A 23,717-nucleotide genomic window follows, 5' to 3' on the forward strand; every position below is an offset into this window, starting at 1 on the left:
GTATTCCAATAGCCGGTGCTCTCTGGCGGCGGTTTCATCAATGTAGTTTCGGCATCAGAGATGGAGTTATACTTCGAGGAGTTTGTTTGCTCCTCGTGGTGGATGTGTGCGAGCAGGAGGCGACCTAAGCCGACGCCGCGACGATCCCAAGCGAGAGGTTTCTTTGAGGTTGGCCTAGCCGGTCCGACACAGCGAGATTGAAAATCTTTACATGCGTTGGACTGCGCGCTTTACCACACTTGATTCAAAAACGGAATCCGCGGCCGCCGATGCGATTGTTCCTGTTATTAAAAAATAAAAAACATTTCAAATAAATGTCGTGCAAGAACACACCTAGTTGCTGTTGAGTGTTAATTGTGATGTACGATGGCATATAAATGTCGTGAAGAAATCGTTGGAAAACGTTTCTTATCAGTGAGTGGTTTCGCCAAATTAAAAGCGGGTAAATTAAGTGAGTGGGGGTGGAGGGCTGGTGTTATACGTGCTGCAACACATAAAGACAACACTCATCCGGATTTACAGGTAAGAAACCATTGATTGCCAAAAGGGGGTGTGTACCCTCGCATCCACAAAACAACACCTGCTTGCAAAATGTTTACATCCTTCCATCATCTGAAAAGCTTTACAGGTGCATTCCATTGGGGAGAATGAATGTACGAGGGTTGCTTGCTGACCTATTTTTGGGGACTGACACGAGGGGTTCCACTGTGTCAAGTCGACGTAAATCAGAGGGTCAAAAGGGTGAATTTTTTTAAATAATAAAACGAAGAATGAACTCGAAAGTGTCGTAATAGAGCCAGTATGAGTTCACTTTCACTAACACCATCAATACTTTCAAATTTGAAAGACAAAATATGCTTGATTTTACACAAAAAAAAATCATTTTTAAGAGTGGTACCGATCTGTGCTTATAAAATTCAAAAATAATTCAAAGAAAAGTTCAATTTGAAGCGTAGTTAATGGAGTCCTTGAAAATTTTTAGATCAATATCTCGATAAAAAACGTAAAAGCACGTGCTACAGCTACACTTAGGTACTCATGTGGTAGACTATGATTAGCTGATTTATGTTAATAATATTACTGAACAAAATGTTTTTTATGGTTTATAACAATTCTAATTTTAAAAAAAGGAGTTCAAATTAAAACGAATACGTATGTGCGGTGCTACTCTTCGCAAAGCCTATTTAGGATTGGCTAAACCATATGCATTAGGAATGGCTTCTTCAGGATTGGTTAGAATTTAAAGTGACAGTGCGAATGATAATAATATTCAATTTATTTTTGGTTTGTTTTTGGTTTTGAGGGAATTTAATGAGAATCAAAATTTTCTATACGATATATAGCTAATTTTTAAAACCTAGAAAATTTTTTGTTATATTTCTAACAGTTTGAATTTCTTTGCATTTTCGATTTAAATTTATTACTTTATAAATAAGAACCACAAAATTGTTTTAATATGGACTAGATATCAGCTCTTTCAGATTCAGTTTCTTCTAGATCTAAACATTTTCAATTAAATTAATTAGGACATCTCAAGCAAGCAAGAAACTTAAAATTGTTGCCCGATGTAATTGATTTCAGTTGTTTCAGTAATGAATTCGAAATTAAAAAGGAAACATTCTTGTCTTAAATTCAGGTTTTACGGTACTTCATTTAAATGCATTAGACCGGTAGCAAATTAATGAAATATTTATATCGTTGGAGAATTTCTCAGGCCATTGTCTTTTTGGTGGTCATTAAAACGGTTTAATTTATAAATCGAAAAACAAATGAGGCCGTTAGTAAATTAAAGTTGGTAAAATTCTCTCCTCCAACAGATCACTAAAATTTTGACCCATTTTTAGTACTGCCTTCAGAACTTAAGCCGTTACTTCATATCAATGGTTTCATGAAACTGAGCGCGATTAATGTCAAATTAAAAATTCTATTGAACAGAACATGCGATATGTGTTTTAAAATTTCAATTCATTTCTCAATCAAGCTTAAATTACTCATACAGATATAGCAACCAAGCGAAAAATTGCTGAATTAAAATAAGTTGATCATTGACCCACACTGAGAATATTAGTAACGCCTAAATAGACGTATTTCGGTATCAATGCATCATTAGCGCACTTGTACCGTGGTAATAATTGAAAAACTAATCTCTTTAATTAAATGAGCAAACGAGTAAAACGAAAAATGTGTTTTATTTTTGCCTTTTCAATTCAGGTGCTCGAACAAGTCTTCTGCTCTTTTAGACCAAAGTTTCTCAGCTGGAGGTGAAAGGTACAAATTGTAATTACATTTTTTTTCAGAACCCCTGAGGTATGCAATAAAGAGTATGCTATTTAAAATTGTAATATTCTTGATGATTTGCTTTAGAATAAACCCAAGGTGCTACTTTTTTAATTGATTAACGGAGATATTATTAGGTACGGCGAACTCGAACTTTCACAATGTCGTAGAAGTATGCAAATAAGATCTATGCTGCATTAAAATTATCTGTTGACGTCATCTCGAACTACTGTTGGGGCGTCAAACTAAACAAGAATTATTTTAAAATAGGACTGTTTTACTATTCTGAAGACAGTGGTGGAGATAAACCGTTATTTACGACTCTGTTCCAAAACTAGATTTTAATTAGCCTGTGGTATTGATCTCATTAGTGGAACATGAAAATTATCTTGTTAGTTTAGCTAGTTTAAAGCACATTATATCAAATCTTATACAAGGTGTTTATAAATGTTTCTAGCATCAAGGGTGGCTCTGGAATTCCTGTCGTGCACTATTTTGACGCTTTGTTGTCATAGTGAATAAAACTAGCTTGAAAATTATTTATAATGTTACTTACGTCAATCACGTTTCAGTTACAGTTTTGTGTCCAAGTTTTTGATTTTCAGGTTTTAAACCACAACTAGATCAGTTTATTTCTCAAAACTTCATGTTTGAGGTTAACTGCAAATGTCAGTTGAAAAATCGAAATCCACATTTGGAATAAGCGGCAAATTTCTTTGACATTTCATAGCCACTCTTGATGCTAGAAACATTTATAAACACCTTGTATAATGATAAATGACGATTCGAATATTGGGCAGGTTCATGTGTTGAACTTCCTTATCAGGTAACAATATCACTTCCCTAACAATTCTTGTTATTCTAGTATGAATAACCTCTCCACAAGAACAATATGTTTTTATTGCGATAAAATGACATTACTCTGATTTTTGTTTTGTCTCAGTTGTTTAAATAATACCTTATCTTTTCTCTGTCTATAAAGCAAACACATGTCTCTAGACTAGGTCAGCGACACCCTTCAACTATCAAGATAATTCATTGTCTTCACTTTTACTCTTCAAAGCCCTTATAAGAAATCGGTACGTCCCTATAAAAAGCACCTGTTTCTACTGCTTTCACAACATATGTTGTGTCAGACAATTTATTAGTCATAGCACGTAAAACTTCTTCATCAATATGCTGAAGAATGTGCGGTTAACGGAATAGTAGTGAATTTATTGTCTTTAGAATGCGCGGTAGATACAGGGTCAAGATCATTGGTGTAACGTTATCTTCTACAACTTGGTTTGTAAACCGAACTTAATTTGTCCGACTTAATTTGTTACAATTATTTATTTTTGTTTTTAAAATTCAGTTTTGATAAGGACGACGTGTGTAGATTTAGTGCGTTTCTACAAATGTTTTCCTCTAGGATTTAATTATATGTCATTGACGTTAGAAAGAGGTGGGTTGCCTTCAGTTCTCAAAAATGAAAAATGGCTTTAGATTGTCTCTGCGGGTACTGCCTTCTCGAATTTTTCATTCTTGGAGCAATATTTTACTGGACATGCCAACTGAGGAAGATCCAATTGGAATAATATGCGTCCAAGATGTAGCTGCCAAATTGTAAAAGAAGCGTTTAAATTATTTCGCCTGAAGATACGTTTTCAATTTGGACAGACTGGTCAGTTCGCAAAGTAAAACTCTTCTGAAAGGCTGCTGCACCTGATATCCGGAACATTTTCTAGTCATGTTTTCCAATTCGGAACTGTGTGGTGTTCCGATATAACTTTTCGAGTTTGATTCGTCTCGGCGAATCGCTGTTCACGGTGTAGAGTAAGCAAGTGTTACATCACAGAACAAGGTTAATGAATCAGGCAATTCCATTATCTTTAAAGCCGACGTTACGTTACATCTAACAATTTGTTACGTAACCGAATCTCGAACTGTTTGCTTTGAGTACCTTAAACCACACCTAAAACAGTCGAATTCGATACCCCATAGGACGATAAAAAATCCCCATCAGGCAGGTGCATGGATTTCGTTTCCTGAAATAGGATCGGTACGACTGAAGAACCAGGCCACGTCTATTTATATCCGCATACTTCGTGGTCTGCCAAGAAGTTTTTAAATACACGTGGTGTGGCGTTTACTTTTTTACGATTGTTGCGATGTTATCTGATTTTGTTGGCATGTTGCCTTTAATGGGGTTTAGGTTGAGAACGTGTAGGTTGAACGTTTGATGCAACGTGCACCATTTACGCAATGCGGATTCTCTATCCAAAGAGGTGGCAAAGACGTTGGTGACCCGTATTCGAAGAGAAAAACTTTGTCGTAATAGATAATGGTACTCGTAAAGACGTTATTTTGTTTTTGCCGACATTCATTTGGTTTTTACCATAAGTTGCATAGAAAGCGTATCTGACAAGCCCAAGATCTCTCGAAACTCCGAAAAGTTCAACGATCGGCCTCATCCATACACTTTCTCCACTACTAAACCACTAACTTCAACACTTTTCTGTATTGAATTTTGTTCCGTAATTAGAAAAGCCTTGGATGTGAGATGGATCATTTCTAATTTTCTCGTTATTAATCGACTATGACCTACATGAATCATTTCGTTGCACCGTTACGAAATGTTTCGTAACTTCTTCGCTCGGAAAGTTAACTTCATTGACATTGGATGTTGAACTGAGAACCTCCACTTGTATAATAAACTCGGTTACTTAACGAATATAATAGCACTGAGCCCACAACGCCAGGATTTTGGTCTCTGTTTTAAATTTCGTTTGTATGCTAGCTGCATTCTGCTCATTGCAATCCATTAAGCCATTTTATAGCGTCGAGAGCAGAGATAATACCTTTGTAAACAACAAGTGATTTTATATTCTGATTAGCACGAAGGTCATACTTCATATCCTCCAAAAAATTCTCTGCTAAATTTCTTCGCAAGTATTTAACTTTATAATTTTTCCGCATTTTTAACTAGAAAGAGTATTTTGAAACAAGAATTTGTGAAATTCCTGGGCAAAAAACCTTCTGCATATAAAATTCTGGTGGAGGCGCCGGTTTATTGAACAAATATAATTGCAGTTGCAAAACGCTGCTATCCGATAATCGTTCTCCTCGTTTATGACCTGAAATCCGTATGTGAGGTCTTCAGGTCAGATTTATTTATAGGTCATCAGATAAATGCCGTGGGTGAACAAGTTGCAGCGTGCAGTTCTGCATTCAACTCGAGCGATAGTAGTTGACCTCCAACTGATCCAAAAAAAAGTCAACACCGACAAACTTTCGAACCTTCAAAAAGTAAACTTTAGCAACTATCGGAAAACAAAATTAAAATTTCCCGAAATTTACTGCAAAGCGCCTCGTAGTCTCCGTTTTGTTTTGACACTGGTTTGTTTTGTTCTTTTTATGGCTAGTTCGAGGAATTCTCCGGAAGTTACTCCCGTTATTGACCCTTCCAATTATCTTTGCGTGCTTATAAGTTATCTTGGATGCACGATACGCATCCACACGCAGAATGTAGGTTGGAAGTTGGAAGTTTGGCACCCCGGCCGCGGTTATTGATTTCTTCCTGGGTCGATGGTGAGCTCGTGAGCCTCAGCACGCGTCAATGCGGGGGCGGCATTTGCACAACGCGCTGTTATGCTTAATTAAACCGACAAGGAACGCTCATTGCGTACGTACTACTTGTGCGGAAGTGGAAACGTAACGATTGACGGTTCGTAAAGATGCGCCGAAATTCACACCGCTCAAGAACGAAATGGGTTGGTCAGTTATCGAAGAAAGATTTTTTCAGATACATAATTATTCATAATTAAGAAACTGAATTTGTTATCATAGTTAACAACACAAAGAACTGTTTATTTATTAAATTTAAGGTTAAATTAGTTAGGGAAATTTGTGTGAATAGAAAATTGCTCTTTGAATTATAATTTCAGCTTTCCATTTGTGAATCTTTTAATTAGTAGTATCTGCTACCGGAATGAAAATCCTGAGCACGGGTTATGCAACAAAATCATATCCACTGGTAAAAAAAACTGAAACAATTTGTCCTGAAGCCAGAGCTTGTAAATTGTATGAAAAGTTTTTTAAAAAGCTTAAACTTTAGAAAACGTTATATAATGAGAAATAAAACAATCGTTGCACAGAAATGATTGCATGTTTAAAGGAATATTACTCATCAATTTTCTGATAAGCTATAATGATGCCTTGTATTGGCTCTCGGAATTGAATTTTTTCTAGGCCAAGTCAATGGACGATTAAATAATTAATCGACTAATCGATCGTGTTTACGCATATAATCTTACATCACCATATTCATGGAATGGTCAATAAAATTTGTATAAACAAATACACGTTTTGTTAACGTTTTTTAATTTATTTATCATTTTGTTACACGTCCGATGCACTAAGCAACGCTTAAATATTAAATAGTGGAAGTATTGATTTAGAAATTATTATAAATGAAGGAAAATGAGTTTGATTAATTAAGCATCACTTCATACTGCTATTTAAATTGTGATATTTATTTTTAACCATTATTCACATTCAATTCTTGCAACCCTTTGGAATGTATTCTGCGAACCTTGGCCCATGTTTACACGTATTTTATCCATCAATTTTTGCATCATTAATCTTTTCTGTGTTCTTCCAGGTAAATCTCCTTGCCCCATCATCATCATCTTCTGAACCTCTTCATTTCGTGTAACTGGATCAGACCCGATGTCGGTCAACGTGAACGTGTACGTATTCTACACGCTTATTAAGCACCAAGCCGCGTGCAATCAGAATAACAAGATACAAGACATAACCACGCATAATAATGGGTTCCTGCAAGAAACCGTCGAATTCTCCAAAACAATAACCACTCTCCTCAGGTGTATAACCCAGAACTCTCCGATCACCTCGAAACAAACGCGTCTAGACAGCACGCAAATGGTGGAAACAATAGATTTTACCAGACAACGGGAAGATGCAAGGAGGTGTTGTAGGACGAGTTTGGCGAGGGTCGTTAGCCGTGGTGGCGGCGGCGGTCTTCACAAAAACCCGTTTCCTTCAAATAAAGCGAACGGTAATTAACGAGATGCTTTCGTGCGATGCACCCATTACGGGTTCGTTTCTATTCCGGAAATTTAGAGCAAAACAGCAAAGTGCGAATCGAGGAAACATCCAAATGTCCGACAGCTTTCCTGCTTACGTTGCAGGATGAGGTTTAAAAGTGCCGATGCGAAATCCATTGTATAAATCCTGCAAGCGGCATCCGAGGCACGCCTGCATGAATGTTCTTTCTTCTAAAAGAAGAATCGACAGGAACTGGAAATAAAATACAGACGTGTCTGCCGAATTCTAAAGCTTGGTCAGAGTTCCTTTTCGGAAGGAATAAAATCGTGAGCACAACTTTCATCAAAATAGCAAAGAACAATACATTGTTGGAGAGATTCTATTGGATTTTATCAGATTTTACGTATTTTTAGAACAATTTTCAGACAAAATGAATTTTAAACGAATATTCACATTCGGGGACGCTTGAAATAATCAAAATATTTAATTAATAATAAATGCTAAAACTTAAACGAACAATGAAATAAACAACAAAAAATAGATGATTTATAGATCACGGCTCGCCGCTTAAAATTTTATAGATTCCTGATTTTTTTATTTACTTTTGTTGTAAGCATTTATGGCAAGGTTTATTAATGGACCAGGGTGCTCCAGATTATCGTCATTCTCAATCTAAATTGGAAATTTAATTAATGGAGCAGCATCCAAATTTTGATTTTTAGCTTCTTCAAAAACTTTTTTTGGACGCTTGTGAATGTTATGTTGTATCTCAAGAGAATAAACCATATTTAACATAATACCAATTTGTATTCAAACATTTAAATATACTGCGAGGCTCCAAACCTTGAAACTATTGATTTAGAGACATCTCTTTTAAGCTTTCAATTTCATTTTGATTGCTCGCATTCAGAGGATAAAATTTCGTCGTCCATAAACCCGATATTAGATGGTTTGGTTCTTTGGAAAATAGGCATTCTTAACTTTCATCTGTTCCTAAATTACGATATTTCTGGATAAGGATCCTTCAGCAGATAAGCTTTGAAATCTAGAAACATAACAACTTTAACGCTTGAATTTTTACCCAACCAATAAGAAACTCCTTTCTTTGGTAATAATTAAGGTCCTCAGTCGCCAAAGCGGCTTCTCCGCCCCAACAAAATTTCATTTGCGCAGTGGCTGCTAAAACACAGAAAAAAGCTCTTCCAACAGCGCAAAGACGCGAATAGTTCGAATTGGAATATGTTTTATGGATCTCTTACACGTCCAACGAAGTACATTACGAGGGCTGTTTCAGAGAAGCCTAAAAAACTTGTCGGCCCGCAAAAAAATCCCCTGAAATAAAACCATCCTTGTCAAAAGTAGAAAAAGATGACCCAGCTTCCAACAGTTTAGATTTCCGGTCAATTCCTTTTTTCGATTACGCAACAAAATCTTATTACAAACTTGACGAAGGAGTTTTATTTAAAAGAGGCATCCAAACCGGAAACTCTGAAGCCATCAGAATTAGATAGGACGATAAGAGATGTCGTTTCTCAGAGTTTGTGGCAGTTGGAAAGCGAAGACTGGCGACGGCCTCGCTGGAGGTCTTATCGAATATGCCATTCGTACGTTCCCTCGGGCCATTATGCAGAAAGGAGTTGCTTCCACACACCCCAATCAATTGTGGCAGTGTTTCCCAGGATGCAAATCTGATCAAGGAATATATCCTGGGGGCCGGGAAAAGTTCAAGGACGGAAAAAATGTGACTAATTTAAGAATGTAGAAGCTCAAAAAGCTTTTGAAAACAGACCTTTTACTTATTTAATTCCAGTTTTTATTCTTTACTGTATGTGAAAAATATCTGCTACAGCTCATTTAGGAAAGCAATCATAAAAAAATTAATGGCTGGCTAATGTAGCCCATTTACGTTGCCATTTTCCTAAATGCCGCATTTATTGTTTTTGCGATAGGTAAGCTCGATCCGGATATCTATCGTATCATAAACACGTGCCATATTTAGACCAATCTATATTTTCAAGCGGAACTGCTAGTGCAAATCGTAACGTTAGCTTTAAAACAGACACACCCCAGCCGGAATGCCCGGACCCGAGCTTGAGACGTTGCATTATTCGACCACCAGCAATTCTCATGTCGAAATTGGATGTTATTGCACGAATTGCTAAATAAATATTGTGCCGAGCGATGCGATCTCACGCTTTATTTAAATTGAGAGGGACAGGAGGGTGGATGCGCCGGGAAAAGGAATAATTGCGATTATCCACCGACAAATAATTCTAGCGATTTCTGTCCGCCTAATTTCATTATGCAAATGGAAAACTGCCAACTCCGCAATAATGGAATATTGATTTCGCGCAGGCGAGAATCATTTTTGACATGGAGAGACGTTTGGGCGGGCACTGAGAAGGAAGGACAACTGTGCTGGGATAAACAAATTAAGTAGCAAAAGAGCAATGGCTTCTCGTGTTTAATCTACAGGGTGTTTTACTATTATATTTGTTCTGGTAAAACTAGTGTTTAATTAATTTAATAATCGCAAACGTTTCGCATTCCTGGTAGCAACAGCAGAACGTCAAGGAGTTTACACTTGGAAGAATAATGGCGTCAGTTAACTAGCATGAAATTTGGAATTTTGAAATGCACTATTGATCGCAAGAACACCAAACAAATAATAGTCTTAATGGTAATAATGATCTTTGTATTTTTATTACACACGCCTTGCCTATAATCTTGACTGAAAGCTGGTGGAGCGCGCTTTTTCTTATGAACGTAAATTACTTTTTCCATTATTTGCATCGCTTTGTACTTTTGCAAACTTGAGCGCGAAAGTTCACAGCAGCGCTTTTCTGAAGTGGAAGTAATATTTCAGGGGCGAGAAAGAGCCGGCAGAATGACCCATTTCGAGGCAATTAAGAACATTTCCCCCGACCACTAATTGATGTGGCGCTAAAGCTTCCACTTGATTGCACATGCGACATTTCCGATGCCAAGTGCTATTAATTCAGGTGACGAAAATTCGATGGATGCGCTAATGGCACAACGAAAAAACCAAATGATTGATTTACTTTTCAAGCCAAAAATGGAAATGTATAACCGAGGGAATCGAGCGAAAAGCTTTTAGCTTTTGCAACGAAAAGAGAAAAATTGAAAAACCCGTCAACGCTACACAAAAGTGAATTATCACTTGAAGAGGTGGACAAGTAAATAATTTATTACTGTGTGAAGAAGACTTTTGTGGCTATTACAAGTTGGATTGAAAGTTGAGGAGTGATTTTCCGGGCAAAGATCACATTGTGATGCGAAACGGATAGCGACGCCGGAAGAAAACAAGGTTCTACTAAAGTAAACACACAAATTAAAGCGGTTGTATTTTTCCAGGGCTGCCGCTCGGTTACATAATGAAAAGCAAACAAGAGTAATAAATTTTGCAAAAATGGCAGAGTCCTGGTCGGTTGAAATCACAGTTTCGGACACATAAATTGCTTGTTCTTCGAAACACAACAATGAAGGTGAAAGTTCCACAAATCTGTGGAATGGAACACTTGTTTACCACAAATTAAATCATATTTATTTCTTGGAATTTCTTCAACCTGCTATTTTAACGCAATGAAAGGAAAGAGTTTATCGTCCGGCGTGTCAGCTTCAGGAAAGATGCTTCTGAGCACCTCAGGTAGCGAAAAAGTTCTTCAAATTCGAATGAACTGTTTGGGCTGTCTGAATATTTGTTTTTGTTTACATTGTTATTGTCGCATTACGACATGGTTTCGTAACTTTTGAAAAAGGCCGTGCAGAGAGCAACCTTTAGCGAAAGTGGGTATATCCATGCTCTGATAAGCATAGCGTAAGCACATTGTGCGCAATCGTTTGAAGTCTTGTTAGAGAAAAGTGCTGCAGTACATTAACACGATGTTATCGTCAGCTTAATTGACATCTCATAAGCGCCAAGGCTCCGCTCTACAATCAAACTACAAGTGAAAGTTGGTGCATTTTTTAATTAAGAGATAAGAGATGGAGAACAAGGCGATCTGTCCGTAATTAACGGATTTTCATTCCATTACTTCAGAAAACAGACGCGGTCCAAGAATCATACCCTGCGGAATTCCATCCCATCTGAATAATTTAGTCATTATGCAAAGAATTTTAGTACGTTAATAGAGCACTCAAGTCCTTACACTCAGTACACACAGCACCCCTGGAGGATCTCGAAGAAACTGTCGGGCTAAACGCATTCTATCCGGAAAATGTAATTTAATTAAGGTAATCTCGTTAATGTGTGCGGCATCGGCGTAGTCGCATTACTTTTAATTCGAATCCGGAGATTAGATTGTTGATTCAGAGGATTACCGGACTCACATTGCTCCGGCAGATTGGGCACTTAATTGACGAAGCGAGCTATATATAATTTCCGGAAAGGAAACTTCTATTAGTCCCGGAAATCCCACACTTTTCCAATGCTGGAAACTACACGTCGATTTTCCGAGCCTAAACGAGGCAGCAGCTGCGAACAATAACAAGTTTAAACAAAATCAGGTCGTGTCACTCGATCGCTTTGGGCCATCGAACGGGTTTAACAACATCAACTTTCGGAAAATTACGCCTCGGAAAAATAAAACCGTTCGCCCAGCTTTTGTGTAAACATTAGAAAATAATTATAACTGTTTGTTTATCCCATCGCATTGCGTAACACTTTGATCTTACGCAATTCACCTGTAACGCAGAACAGTACCAAGGCCTTCGACGTTGGAGGAATAACGTCATTTATTCAGGTCCGCTTTTGTCGAGTTCGAAAAGGTCGCCCGAAAACAAGTTAAGTCTGATCAATTTTAAACTGAAGAGTTGGCAATATTCGAAGGAAACCGCATAGTATTGCTTTTTTGCGCGAAATTGCCAAAAGCTCGCGAAAACAATTTGTACGAGCCGTCGTTGCCAAAAGCGTCTTCCAATCGATCGATGGTTAAAGTGCCATCTGGGACTTGGGTCGTTTCCCTTTAAGTCCGTCTGGAAAACTCACACAAACTGATAAAAGTTTTTTCTGAGCATGACCTTTTAACCCCACCGCTTTATTAATGGCAACAATAAAGCGTAAACAACAATTTAGATCCTTTTCCGACTTTATCAGAGAACAATTTTGTAACTGTTATGGGCTTACATTTCAACATACAATTATTATTTACTTGTTTCGAAAAAAAACGGACGCCGTTCTGTTTAATGACAGAGCGAACTCGGATTAACTTTACATGGAAATCCAATTAACATTTTGACCGTAAACCGTACGTTAATGTTATTTTGGCGATTCTTTATACCGGGTACCGTAAGAGGCTCATAAAAGCGGCAAATTTCTGTTAGTGCAATTTAACGAATACATTATTAAACAATCGAGGCACGAGAACAGGCTATGAACAAAATTTAAATTTAATTTAGAATTTCGCACATTTTGGTAAACACATCATGTATGCAAATTTAGAACAAAAAGCGTCAAATTCAATTGACCCGTCGAATTCAGTTTTTTATTTAGCATACCATCAGTTGGTACTCAAAATACTTTGGATGCTTTTAAGACTAAAAAGAAGCATTTAAAATCGAAAAAATATTTTGGAAAATCGAAGTTTACGAGTTTCAAACCTTTCAAAATCTTAATAAAACAAAAAAGAAATACAAAGAATCATTTGATTAATTAAAAGTAGTAAGAGACTCTAGAAAAATTGAATTTGAAAAAATAAAGAATTTTCGAATGAATCCAAACAGTTCAGGCATCTAGAACCAAAAAACTAATTTTACCGATTCTTAGGTAAGTAAATATTAAGGTGTATTATAATGTAATGATTAAATGGACAGATTTGATTGATGTCCCTGAGAGACTATTTAAAGAAATTGATTTTCCATTTAATATTGCAGGATTTTATTGATTCTGTTTCTTCTTAGTTTACAATTGATTGCTTCTAGGTAATTTACATAAATGAATACTGTTTGCATAATTAACAGTCGCACATCCTTTATTATATCATCAGTGACCCAGAATCTATCCTGTGTGGTGAAATCATTATTTATTCAAAATTAGTACGTCTAGAACAACTTTAATTCAAATTTCCTCCTGTAGTGTACCATAATTACTGTTATTCTGTTTTCTGTTTTACTCCACAGAATCGCGAAGTTGGGGTAAAGATGTTTATATTCTGGCAAAATCGACTACACAAATTGTTTCCAATGCAGGAAATATTTACTTTTCATTACCCAAACAATTGCCTGTACGCATCAACAATCTCTGAAAGCTTCAAACAAAGCCACAAATAAGTTTAATTCCCAGTTTATTTTCCGTCGTGAAATATACAAAAAAAAACGAACTCATCCTTTTCAAGTGACGTCAATTGTGAAAAATGCGTGTATCATTCCACGCTCGAAATGTCGATGAAATTGAAGTCGAGCTCATCCATCTCACCTAAAAATGCAGGAACGATGTTACGGAGTTTCCGGATCCTGAAAACTGCTCCGAGTTGTCTTGCAATAGGAAGAGAATGATTTATTCCGTCGACGGAAGCGGGAGAGCGCTTTTCGTTTATTGCGGTACGCTAGCGTGGGCGGAAACGGGCCCTTCGTGCTCCAACCGAGTAATGGCGCGAAAGGAATATTACACAATACACAAATCATCCTTTTATAATACACCTGACACCGGTGCTATTATAGCGCACACGCTTTCAACAGTCCTCCTAAACAATGGAACTAGCAGGGCATGCACTTATAATTAAAGTAAGGCCCGTAATTCTATTCTGCATCAGAAAGTAGTATAGTAGGTACTTGATGTAGAAGTTTGCTGTTTTCCTTTTTTGGTTCCTTTTACCAATATTTTAAATTTTTGTTGACCATTTTAGGAGTGTAATCAGAAAGTTAATGATTGTTATAATAACGCGAATGTAATTTGACTCTAATAAAGAGCATAAGAATAAGAAGACGTATTTCGCAATTCATCACCATTTTTTATTCTTGTAGATTGATTACAAGAAAATATCACGAACATGCTTGAGCTTTTTTCTACCTCCTCAATAAAACCCTTTTGCTTTTTTTTTCCGCAACACCTCCATAAGCTTTTCCACGTAAAGTTGGAAAGTTGGCCAAGAAAAAGCATAACTCACAGCGATAGCATACATTTTCCCCAACGCGGCTGAATTATTGGGGTATCTGTCATCATTTATTTTATATCCGTCCCACATTAAAGAAGATGGTCTCTTTGCAAAAGGCCATGGGAGAGACAACACTCCACCTCTTTCTCCAGGAAATTTATTTGACGGCAGTAGCCCCATTACCGGGACAATAATTATAAAACTGCACTGCGGTGGGATTTCCCCTTTTGTGCACGTTTTATAGCCCAGAACGTATCTGCTTTTTGTGTGTCTCGTGATTTAATTACTTCCAACCCCTAGCTTTTCACATGATTTTCTTGTGTGACTATACCCACGCTCGCGTGCAATTTCAATGACTCGTAAAGTGAAAGTGCATTAAATTGACTTCCATATTGCGTTTTAGCAAAATCATCCTGTCGACGTCTAAAGTAAAAGGAAAATGTCAAGGAGCTGTTAAGAAATACGCAACTATTACGGTATTACAATTTAAGAACTTTGTTTCAAACTTAAAAAATCGAGTAATGGATAGTGTTCCCGTTCTCATTGTTGAAAAATTAATCTGTGGCAGATAATGGATTGATCGGCAGCTTTCAAGGCTTTTAAGCCGGTTCCATTACTTGTTAGGAATTGATATTTCAAGGAGAAAAATTCTGGCAGTTCCTAGAAAAGCGGGTTTAATATAATGCGTCTGTTTCCTTGTAAATCTTCTTCATTTCGACATTGAAAGAATTTCCAAATATTCACAGAATTATTAAGAAATATGGGAATTTTCAAATCTGTGAATACCTAAGAATTTAATATTTAATGTTTCTTCTTTTCATTATCTTTTTTTCCTCATAGCGCTGTAGTAAATTAAATTCTGTATATGATACTAAAAGAACAGTATTGGAAGGATTGCTATAAATTTATTATGCATAGGCATTTGCGACCTACAAGGTGTTTATAAATGTTTCTAGCATCAAGGGTGGCTCTGGAATTCCTGTCATGCACTATTTTGCCGCTTTGTTTTTATAGTGAATATAGCTATCTTGATTATTCATAATGTCACTTACGTCAACGACGTTTCAGTTATGGTTTTGTGTCCAAGTTTTATGATTTTCAGCTTTTAAACCACATCTAGAACAGTTTTTTTTTTAAACTTACTTTGTTCCATGATTGAGGTTAACTACAAATGTCAGTTGAAAAATTTAAACCCACATTTGTAATAAGTGGCAAATTTCTTAGACATTTCATAACCACCCTTGATGCTAGAAACATTTATAAACAGGTATAAATTTCGATCGTGAATGCCCCAACAGCATTTTTACTATTGTTGTGAGCTGCTGTCTCCTCGATGACGCTCAAAATTTATTGTTCACGCCTTTGGATCATTACGCTCTTAATTATCGCATTTATCAAAATAAATTGTCCTTGACACTGGTCAACCAAAAATATTGACCACAATGTAATCATTAGTTTATCCACTTTGTTGTGACTAAGTGACCAAAAAGTAAAATTGTCTTGTGGAAAACCATATTTTCAGGTAGTTCAACACGTGCGTAGGTAAATAAATAATTGGCAGTTCGCCGGAAGTAGCCATAAAATAATGTTTACACGCTATAATGAATGTAAAGTGGTAATATTGTATCTATATTTATACAAATAGTTATTGTAGGTCAGTAATACGCTAATAGCTACACATATAATAAATATTATCTAAGGCTTCGCTGAAGGACAAAACTGCACATTCTTTTAAACGTGTTAATGCGTGACAAACGAATTTTCGTATAAATCCAGCCAAAAAAATTTTGATGAAAACCAAATACATATTTTATTTATTTCTTCAAACGTGAAGTAACCTTGACAACTTTTATACCTTTACAACACGTTTTAAATTCGAAATGCGTAATAATGTCCAAAAAAAACCATTTTAAATAAAAAAGCTCTTGAGGGAGCGCTCCTGATCCGGCAAAAGCTCCCTAAATCCCCTTGCCACATAGGCAACCAACATTGTCAAGGTCGCTCGTAACACGTGCCGCAACATTAAAGGGAACATGCCGACATCTTCTATCCTTCGCCCAATGATTTTCCAAAATGACTCAAAGGACTAATCGACACCCGCCATTATATCGAAGTGTTTTTTTTTTAACTTTTTTAATTAAACCGTAACAATGCCTCGGAGACGAAACCGTCCTTAAACTTTTTTAATCATCTCTCTTGTCCAACTGTCAAACTCAGCTAAATTGGCATGCGTCTGACAAAGATGGCTTCTTCACGTAATTACTATAGCAACTGGAAACAAACAAGGAAGGCGGGAACAGCTTTCACGTGGTCGCTAACTGTGGAGGCGGAGCTTAAGGAGGAGGAGCAAAAGGGAGGCCATCATGAAAACAATGACGTCAGAAGAGTCTGGTCTGGTGCGCCCTCTGCAGGTGGCCTACGGATGGCACAATTTGGTTTGCGTCCGGGAAAATGGTGTTAAATTTAAATTTATGTTTAAATTGTAACTACTTTACTTTTAAATATTTCTATCAAAAAAACGCGTCGATTTTTACGGGTTTTTTATTCTTTGGACTAAATGGATCGAGTTTTTTTGTATTGGTAGGAAAGAAAAACCGTCTTCATTGTTGTTATTATTTCTTCCCAGATATTGCTAATTTATTTATAGTTTTAAATGTCAAAGATCACTGCTTATCAAACACTGATAAAAATTGTGTAACAAGCAACCCATTTCAAAGCCGGTTTGGTTTTTCACAGCAATAAAACAACTTGTGGGCGTAACTGTAATTGTCTTACCTAAATCTAACTATGCAAATGTGTAATCTGATTCTGTAAGAAAGAATTTGTAGCCTTTATTCTTGAACAGTACATTTAACTGTACGTGTTATGGAAAAATACTGTAAAATTCGAACTCTAGATGGTATTAGTTTGGGAGTACCTAAATTAGTGTTCTTATCATTAGCACTATCCTGCGTGAGCACCAGTTGCATATAATCTGTTATCTTTAAGTGAATTTGCCGATGACCTTTAAAAAGGTCGATAGTCTTATTTATTTTACTTTCGGCTTGACACGTTTGTCGTTTTTTTTTTGTGTATGTAATTATCAACGAAAGTATTGCGCATACAGATTGCCATTTTTGTTTGATGTAAATTCCGTTATGTCGAGGTCAATCGATAAAACGCAGGAACATGTACGTGCATTGTTATCCAAAAATAAAAAGTAAATGACTGTAGGGTGATTTTACTAGCGACGTGGTGGAGCAGAAAACAAAAATAAAAAACAAATAAAACAGTATCGATCTGCCTGGCCACGCTCCAATTTATAGACGCCCCAAACCATTGATCTGTTAATTCCTCGAGTTTTTCTGGTTGACTCCATCATCACGTAAAATGTCAATTCAACTCCTCCATCTCTGCTTATTTTTGTTCCTGTACTACAAACAACCCTTTTTTTGACATTTTCGTGCTATTCCAATGACTTGCCGTCACGCCACGTTTTTCACCCCTTTACATAATCTCAAAACCAAGACGAAATGAAATGGGTTTCTTCCATCATCAAGGTCAAGCAATGGAGTCCATGGCTCAGACAAAGCTAGCTATATGGGTTTAATGAGAACCGTGCGAGATCCGAAATCGTAAACTAAAGCCATTTATCTCGGTGTTGTCGTGTTGTTCGGGGAAATTGTCGGCATGCTATTTCTCGTGTGAGCATGTATGAATACGGGGGAGATAATTTTAAAAAAGGACCTCCGTAAATTTTCAATTGCGTGAGAATGACCGCTGAATTGCATGTCGGCAAACTTTTTTTTCGATATGTCGTGCCGACTACGCCGGTCATTAATTATGGCGAAATGCATTAAGTTGAGATAAAGGTTGGGTGAGTGCTCCACGAAGGACTCTGAAGATTTCATAAAAAAAGTTTGAAAAAGGTCGGTGCCACAGCGAAAAGATCAGCAGCATTGATTAGAAATAGCTTGTCAGTGACTGAAATTTTCCACAAGGGACTAATTTCGGTCATGCACTGTTTGTACTCGTTATTAATGATCTGGGAAAGTTTTAGATCGCACAATTTCAAAGTTTGCTAATCAGAAAACGTTCCTATTTCCCCTGAAAAGTTAACCAATATATGTGAAACAGTTTAATCAACAAAATGCTTCCATCATAAACGAACAAATATTGACAATGAAGAATGGAACACTGAATACATTTATTTCCAACTAAATTTTCCGCACGAATCGATAACAGTCCAAAAAAATAAAACTCGGGTAACTTGACATAAAATGGTCATTTTCTCCGCACGCACGATAGAACCGAACGTTGATATCTAAATGCGATAAGACCAGTTCAAAACACTGCTCTAAGTTCAAGGTCGGAATCGAGGTGAAATTTAATTTATTGCTGCCACGTCGGATTTCGCTATTCATTTAACATGTAATTATGATTAGGCAATTTCTGAGCAACCAAGCGAAGCGCGGAACGAATTTTCAGTCGATTTTTTTCCGAGCAATTAATTTATTAGCAATAAATTTCCGTGGCTTTTGCAAACAATGGAGACATGTATATTCACTTTCACATACCATTGACATTTCACTCATATTCGGAATATAAAGGACCCATTCAATAAGCGGAAAAGTGATGAGTGAAACTCGATCTGTTGAATAATTCATGTGTTACGTAACGTTTTCTTTATCTCAGAAAAATGAATGTAATATTGACAAGGTTGTGAGCCCTCCAGGTGTACAGTCCATTGAATTATTCACGTATAAATACTGCTTTTCTAATTTTAAATACCGGTAAATTGTTCATTACTATCGATCCAATTTTAGTTGTTTTGTTTACGTTCCGAATCGATGCCGTTGCTACCTACACAGAATTACCAGCGAACCATTGAAGTAAATAAAAGCCTAAAAAAAAGGTCGTCCATCATGAAAGATCGTAATTTTTACGGCTGTCACAGGATCATCCAAACATCGATTTAAGGGTGGAAAAACAGTTTTCTCAGTTCGAGGACGAAGGAAATTCTCCGATAATAATAAAAGCAAATAATGGAGTTTGAGCTGCCAAGGAAACGTAAACGAGTCTGCGGTGTTGGCAATGTTTGTTTTTCTTGGCTCTTTGTTGGTTGCGTGGGCATTCCCACATGATGACTCCTTTTTATGTGAAGCACGTTGATTCTTTTATCAATCACGAATTTTCCAGAACAAGGCCCGGGTAATTCATCCGATTGATTTCTGTCGGTCAATTCACAAAGAGTTAAAAAACGCTCTCTCGCGCTCAAAATAGAGTCATTATAGCCCGTGTGACCTTGTCTCTGATGTGTCATTTATAATAATAACACAAAGCAGAAGAGCTGAACGTCATTAGGACTAATGTAGCTCAACGAGACAACGAGCGGTCAATAAATGTTATTCTAATCTAATAATAAGAAAAATTCTCTGTCTACAACTTGGAACATGTTCTATGGGCGAGAATTGGCCCACGGAAATAAACAGCTTCAGTTTGCAAACTTTTGACAAAACAAAAAAATAAAATGGAGCACATTCTGATTACGTTTCCAGTGCATTTTTAATGGAAATTAGCTTGAAAAGAGTGAAATTAGGGACATGAAAACAGAATTAATCAAATTGGTCGAGCAAATCGATAACTGACATTTTTAACTAGTTTTATTAGCGACTTTTAACTGTTCTTTTAGTCTGATCACAAATGCGAATTAAAGGACATGTGGAACTTTAAAATGACAAATTCTGGAATTATTTGGCATGGAGGATTTGTCACCATTGTACCTTAAGGTTTATGGCCTCAGATATCGTGTCATTTCGAAGTAATAAAAGGCAGGTACATAAATAATTGAAAAGTGAACAAAGAAAAGCCAAGGCTAAACCCCACAAAGCCACCACAATTTTCGGCTCTCGTGTGCGTACCCCATAATGCGTAATGACGCTATTCATTAGTAAATCGCTCATTCAAAACCACACGGCGTTCATTTAAATCAATCATCGAGATGAACCAGAAATTACCAGCGTGACAAATTTACGGTCATAGCAAGGTCACCTATGAACTGACGTATTGTTTTGTTTCAGATTCTTGTGGAATATGATGATGTGGAATGGCACCGAAGGGAATGGATCAGCGTTTACAAGGACAAACTGTTCCACCTGTTTATGGTGGAACAACGTTTGGCCTGGGTCGAACGACGAGATCCTTTCGCCCCATCAAACACAACAGTCCTTTGGCCCGCTCTTGTGAGTATCTCATCCCACTAATTAAAAGTTTTAATCAAAACCATGAGTTTAATCGACGCACACGGCGCGACGCCGAACTTCTTTAATTAACCCTTTAATTGTACACATCTGGGGATTATAATTAATAAAAGTTGTATCACCAACTCGGCGTGAAAACACAAATAATCAATCGGCAACAAGGAAAAAAACGCCGTGTTCCACTCATTCATACGTTTATTTGTGAAACACGTCGGCTTCGTTAAAAATATGTAGGACATGTGTTTGGTTCGCTGTATAAATACGACTTGCGAAAATAAATTAACATGTAGAGGAGACTGGAATTAGCGCTACCGTTCACGTGACGGGTTTTCTGAATTTATGAAAGCTCGTTATATCGCTTGCCAAGTATTTGATTGTTTTCAGGAATGGCTTGGAATTGGTCTGTAAATAGACTCAGGAGTTTAAAAATCCAACCTGCGATTATTTCACACCGTGTGCGTCATATTTGAAGCGCAAACAAACCATTTCTTTTGTTTGCATTCATAAAATAAATGCATTATTTATGCAAAACATGAGTAACTAATCTGCATACACGTCTGTGACGGGATTGCCGGAGCGTTTAGAAAAATGTGAGTTCAATAAAAGCTCCTCGGTAGACGAAGAGATCTAGATTAGATAATTATGGTCAAACGTCCGACTTATTTAGACGCTTCGTGTGTGCAGTTTCACTAGCCTCCGGGCTATTTCTTCGGCCTTTATTGCTCATAAAAATGCAGTGCTCGCGCCACAGATCTTGAAGATAATGGCAATTGTAATTAGCTGGGGTTAATGGCAGAGTGATCGAAGTTCTCCATTTATTCTTGCTCCTGGGTCGTTTGATCATAATGCATGACTACCAGAGATAACAGAGGTTATATGTAGGTCGGCGTAATCAAGTTTAAATTACTCTGCAGCCATTTGTTACATGGTTAAAGAAACAGATGTTTGTGTGACCTAGATCGCGGGCAAACACATAAAATTTTTACGCTAAACTTTGCTCGAGTTCAAGTAATGTCAGAACGTGCACATCACCTGCTTCGATAGAAAGTTCGAGCTTCCGGGTATTAATTAAAAATCGAAATTCCCCCACATAATCGCTGCGCTTAATCTGATTTATGATTATATCGAACGGGAAAATACGGTGGGCGATTAGATTGTAACAATTCAAGGTAAATCGTGTTCAATTATAGATAATTCCAATGACCGCGTTATGAGTCATTTGAATCTGTTTTATTTTTAGTTGAACTATCGGAAATTCGTGCAGATCTAAGAACTGCAGTAAACGTCAAACAAATAGCTTTACATAAAACATGAACATAATACCAGGTGGCGTGTGTATCTCGAAGATGATGAAAGCAAGACAAGGTGAAACGAAGGTGAAAAACTTGGAGCTAAAACCGTTCAAAGGATGTTGGAGAATGCCGACGTGCTTTTTCACTTTTTTTCCACTTGACGTAATGTTTGGGCAGACTATACTAATTGGCACGTTATATAAATTTCTGGGCACGAATAGAGGTCAAATACTTTTTTTTTACAATCGGAATATATTTAGATATGTTGATAATACTATTATCCTCGCATACTCAGTCGGTGGAAGGTTCAAGGTTCCTGTTTATTTACGCTCGTTATTTATTGCCTGCTTCGCAAAAATTACTTCTCGCTATGATTCGCAATTCTATTTACGCTCGCTGTCGTGTTTATTTATTTTATTCAAACCAACTGCTGCAGGATGTTGGTTGATCATGTTCAGAGCGAATTTTTCCTGGAACGACGTTTACGCAAAAACCAGGAACCGATAACTACATGGGTAAAATTATTTTCATTGATATAAATTGCGCTTTTTACGTTCAAAAGATGCGATCGGGGTATCACACGCGTCTACATTTCCTTGCTTTACATTAGAAAAATATGCGAGTGGAAATTCCGCATAGCAATAGCTCGTGGGAACATAATATTTATATCTTTTATCTGTCGTATATTTTATGTTTACGTTACTATAACACCAGCTTCCTCCAAAGAATTTCAAGGTCACTGGTGCACTATCTCCATGTTTCCGATCTTCTCGTCATATTTTGTTTAAAATTTCAGTCAATGGGTAGTGAAAATTGGTTTTTATTTATTTATTTCCACCAGGAATTTTATTGCAGGGAAAATGAGTGAATTCGCGACGTTTATTAGGCGAAAAATTAGTATTACGTTACATGACGTAAATCAATCTCGTTGAAAGCAAATAAAACGTAACTATCTATCTTGCAACTCCATTTCGAAAATAGTTCAAGAATCGTAGAAATGTTAGCAACAATTCAAAAAGATATTTCAAAATTGTCAGTGGGTTCAGGTCTAATTAAGGAGAAAAAGTTTGCTGAGGATACAATTCATAACATTTCTGTGTAGTCACTAATCATGGAAATTATCAAAAATGATTATTTTTGCGGTCACTATCTACGTCATAACCGCAACAGTTAATATAATCCGATTTCTGACTGAGCAACTTGACACGATTACATTTTTTGTAATTGACGTCAGTATTATCTGGTACGACCTAAAATGATAAAAAAATTACCAAATATTGTAATATCAAAGAAATAAATCATTGTGTCACGCTCAACACTTTTATATAAAATCACACTGAACACTGACCTTACCTATTGAAAGTCTGATAACTTATGTCACCACTTGGATAAGTTTTGCAGGAATTTTCTGTTCTTTACTTATCTTATTATACCTGGCACACCTTAAAATCGAAAATGTGGTCAAACTTCTAAGTAATTTTGCAACGACAACGTACTGTATTTTTTCTAAAATAAATTCTCGCTAGATCCAAATTAAAATACCAGAGCAGAGCGTAGACAATGTAATTTAAGCCATAAACTGCCTGACATAATTACAGGTGCCGCTTTTGGGTTGTGCGAAAGTAACTTTTTCTCTATCAACGGATTTCGTAACAACTCAGTTAATTAACGTGGTAACAGGTCAAATTATTGCTCATGACGTGCAGTTCACCTGTTTGATTAAACAATTTATGCAGTATGATGATGTT

The 23,717-nt window shown here is 36.7% G+C and overlaps 1 protein-coding gene across 4 annotated transcripts in view; it reads left to right on the forward strand.

The window, feature by feature from the left end:
- Positions 1 to 228: 228 nt before the first annotated feature.
- Positions 229 to 23,717, forward strand: part of Kdm3 (Lysine demethylase 3) — an 84,052-nt gene continuing 60,563 nt past the window's right edge. For all 4 annotated transcript variants that reach the window (XM_088038869.1, XM_088038871.1, XM_088038870.1 and 1 more), the window contains exons 1-2: positions 229 to 522; positions 20,498 to 20,659. In XM_088038869.1, coding sequence (XP_087894995.1) covers positions 367 to 522; positions 20,498 to 20,659 — 318 coding nt within the window. In that variant the 5' untranslated portion in view covers positions 229 to 366. The remainder of the gene's footprint in view (positions 523 to 20,497; positions 20,660 to 23,717) is intronic.

Source organism: Gnatocerus cornutus, chromosome 6 (genome assembly GCF_029298725.1).
Source record: "Gnatocerus cornutus isolate USDA-ARS CGAHR chromosome 6, icGnaCorn1.1, whole genome shotgun sequence".
NCBI lineage: Eukaryota > Metazoa > Arthropoda > Insecta > Coleoptera > Tenebrionidae > Gnatocerus > Gnatocerus cornutus.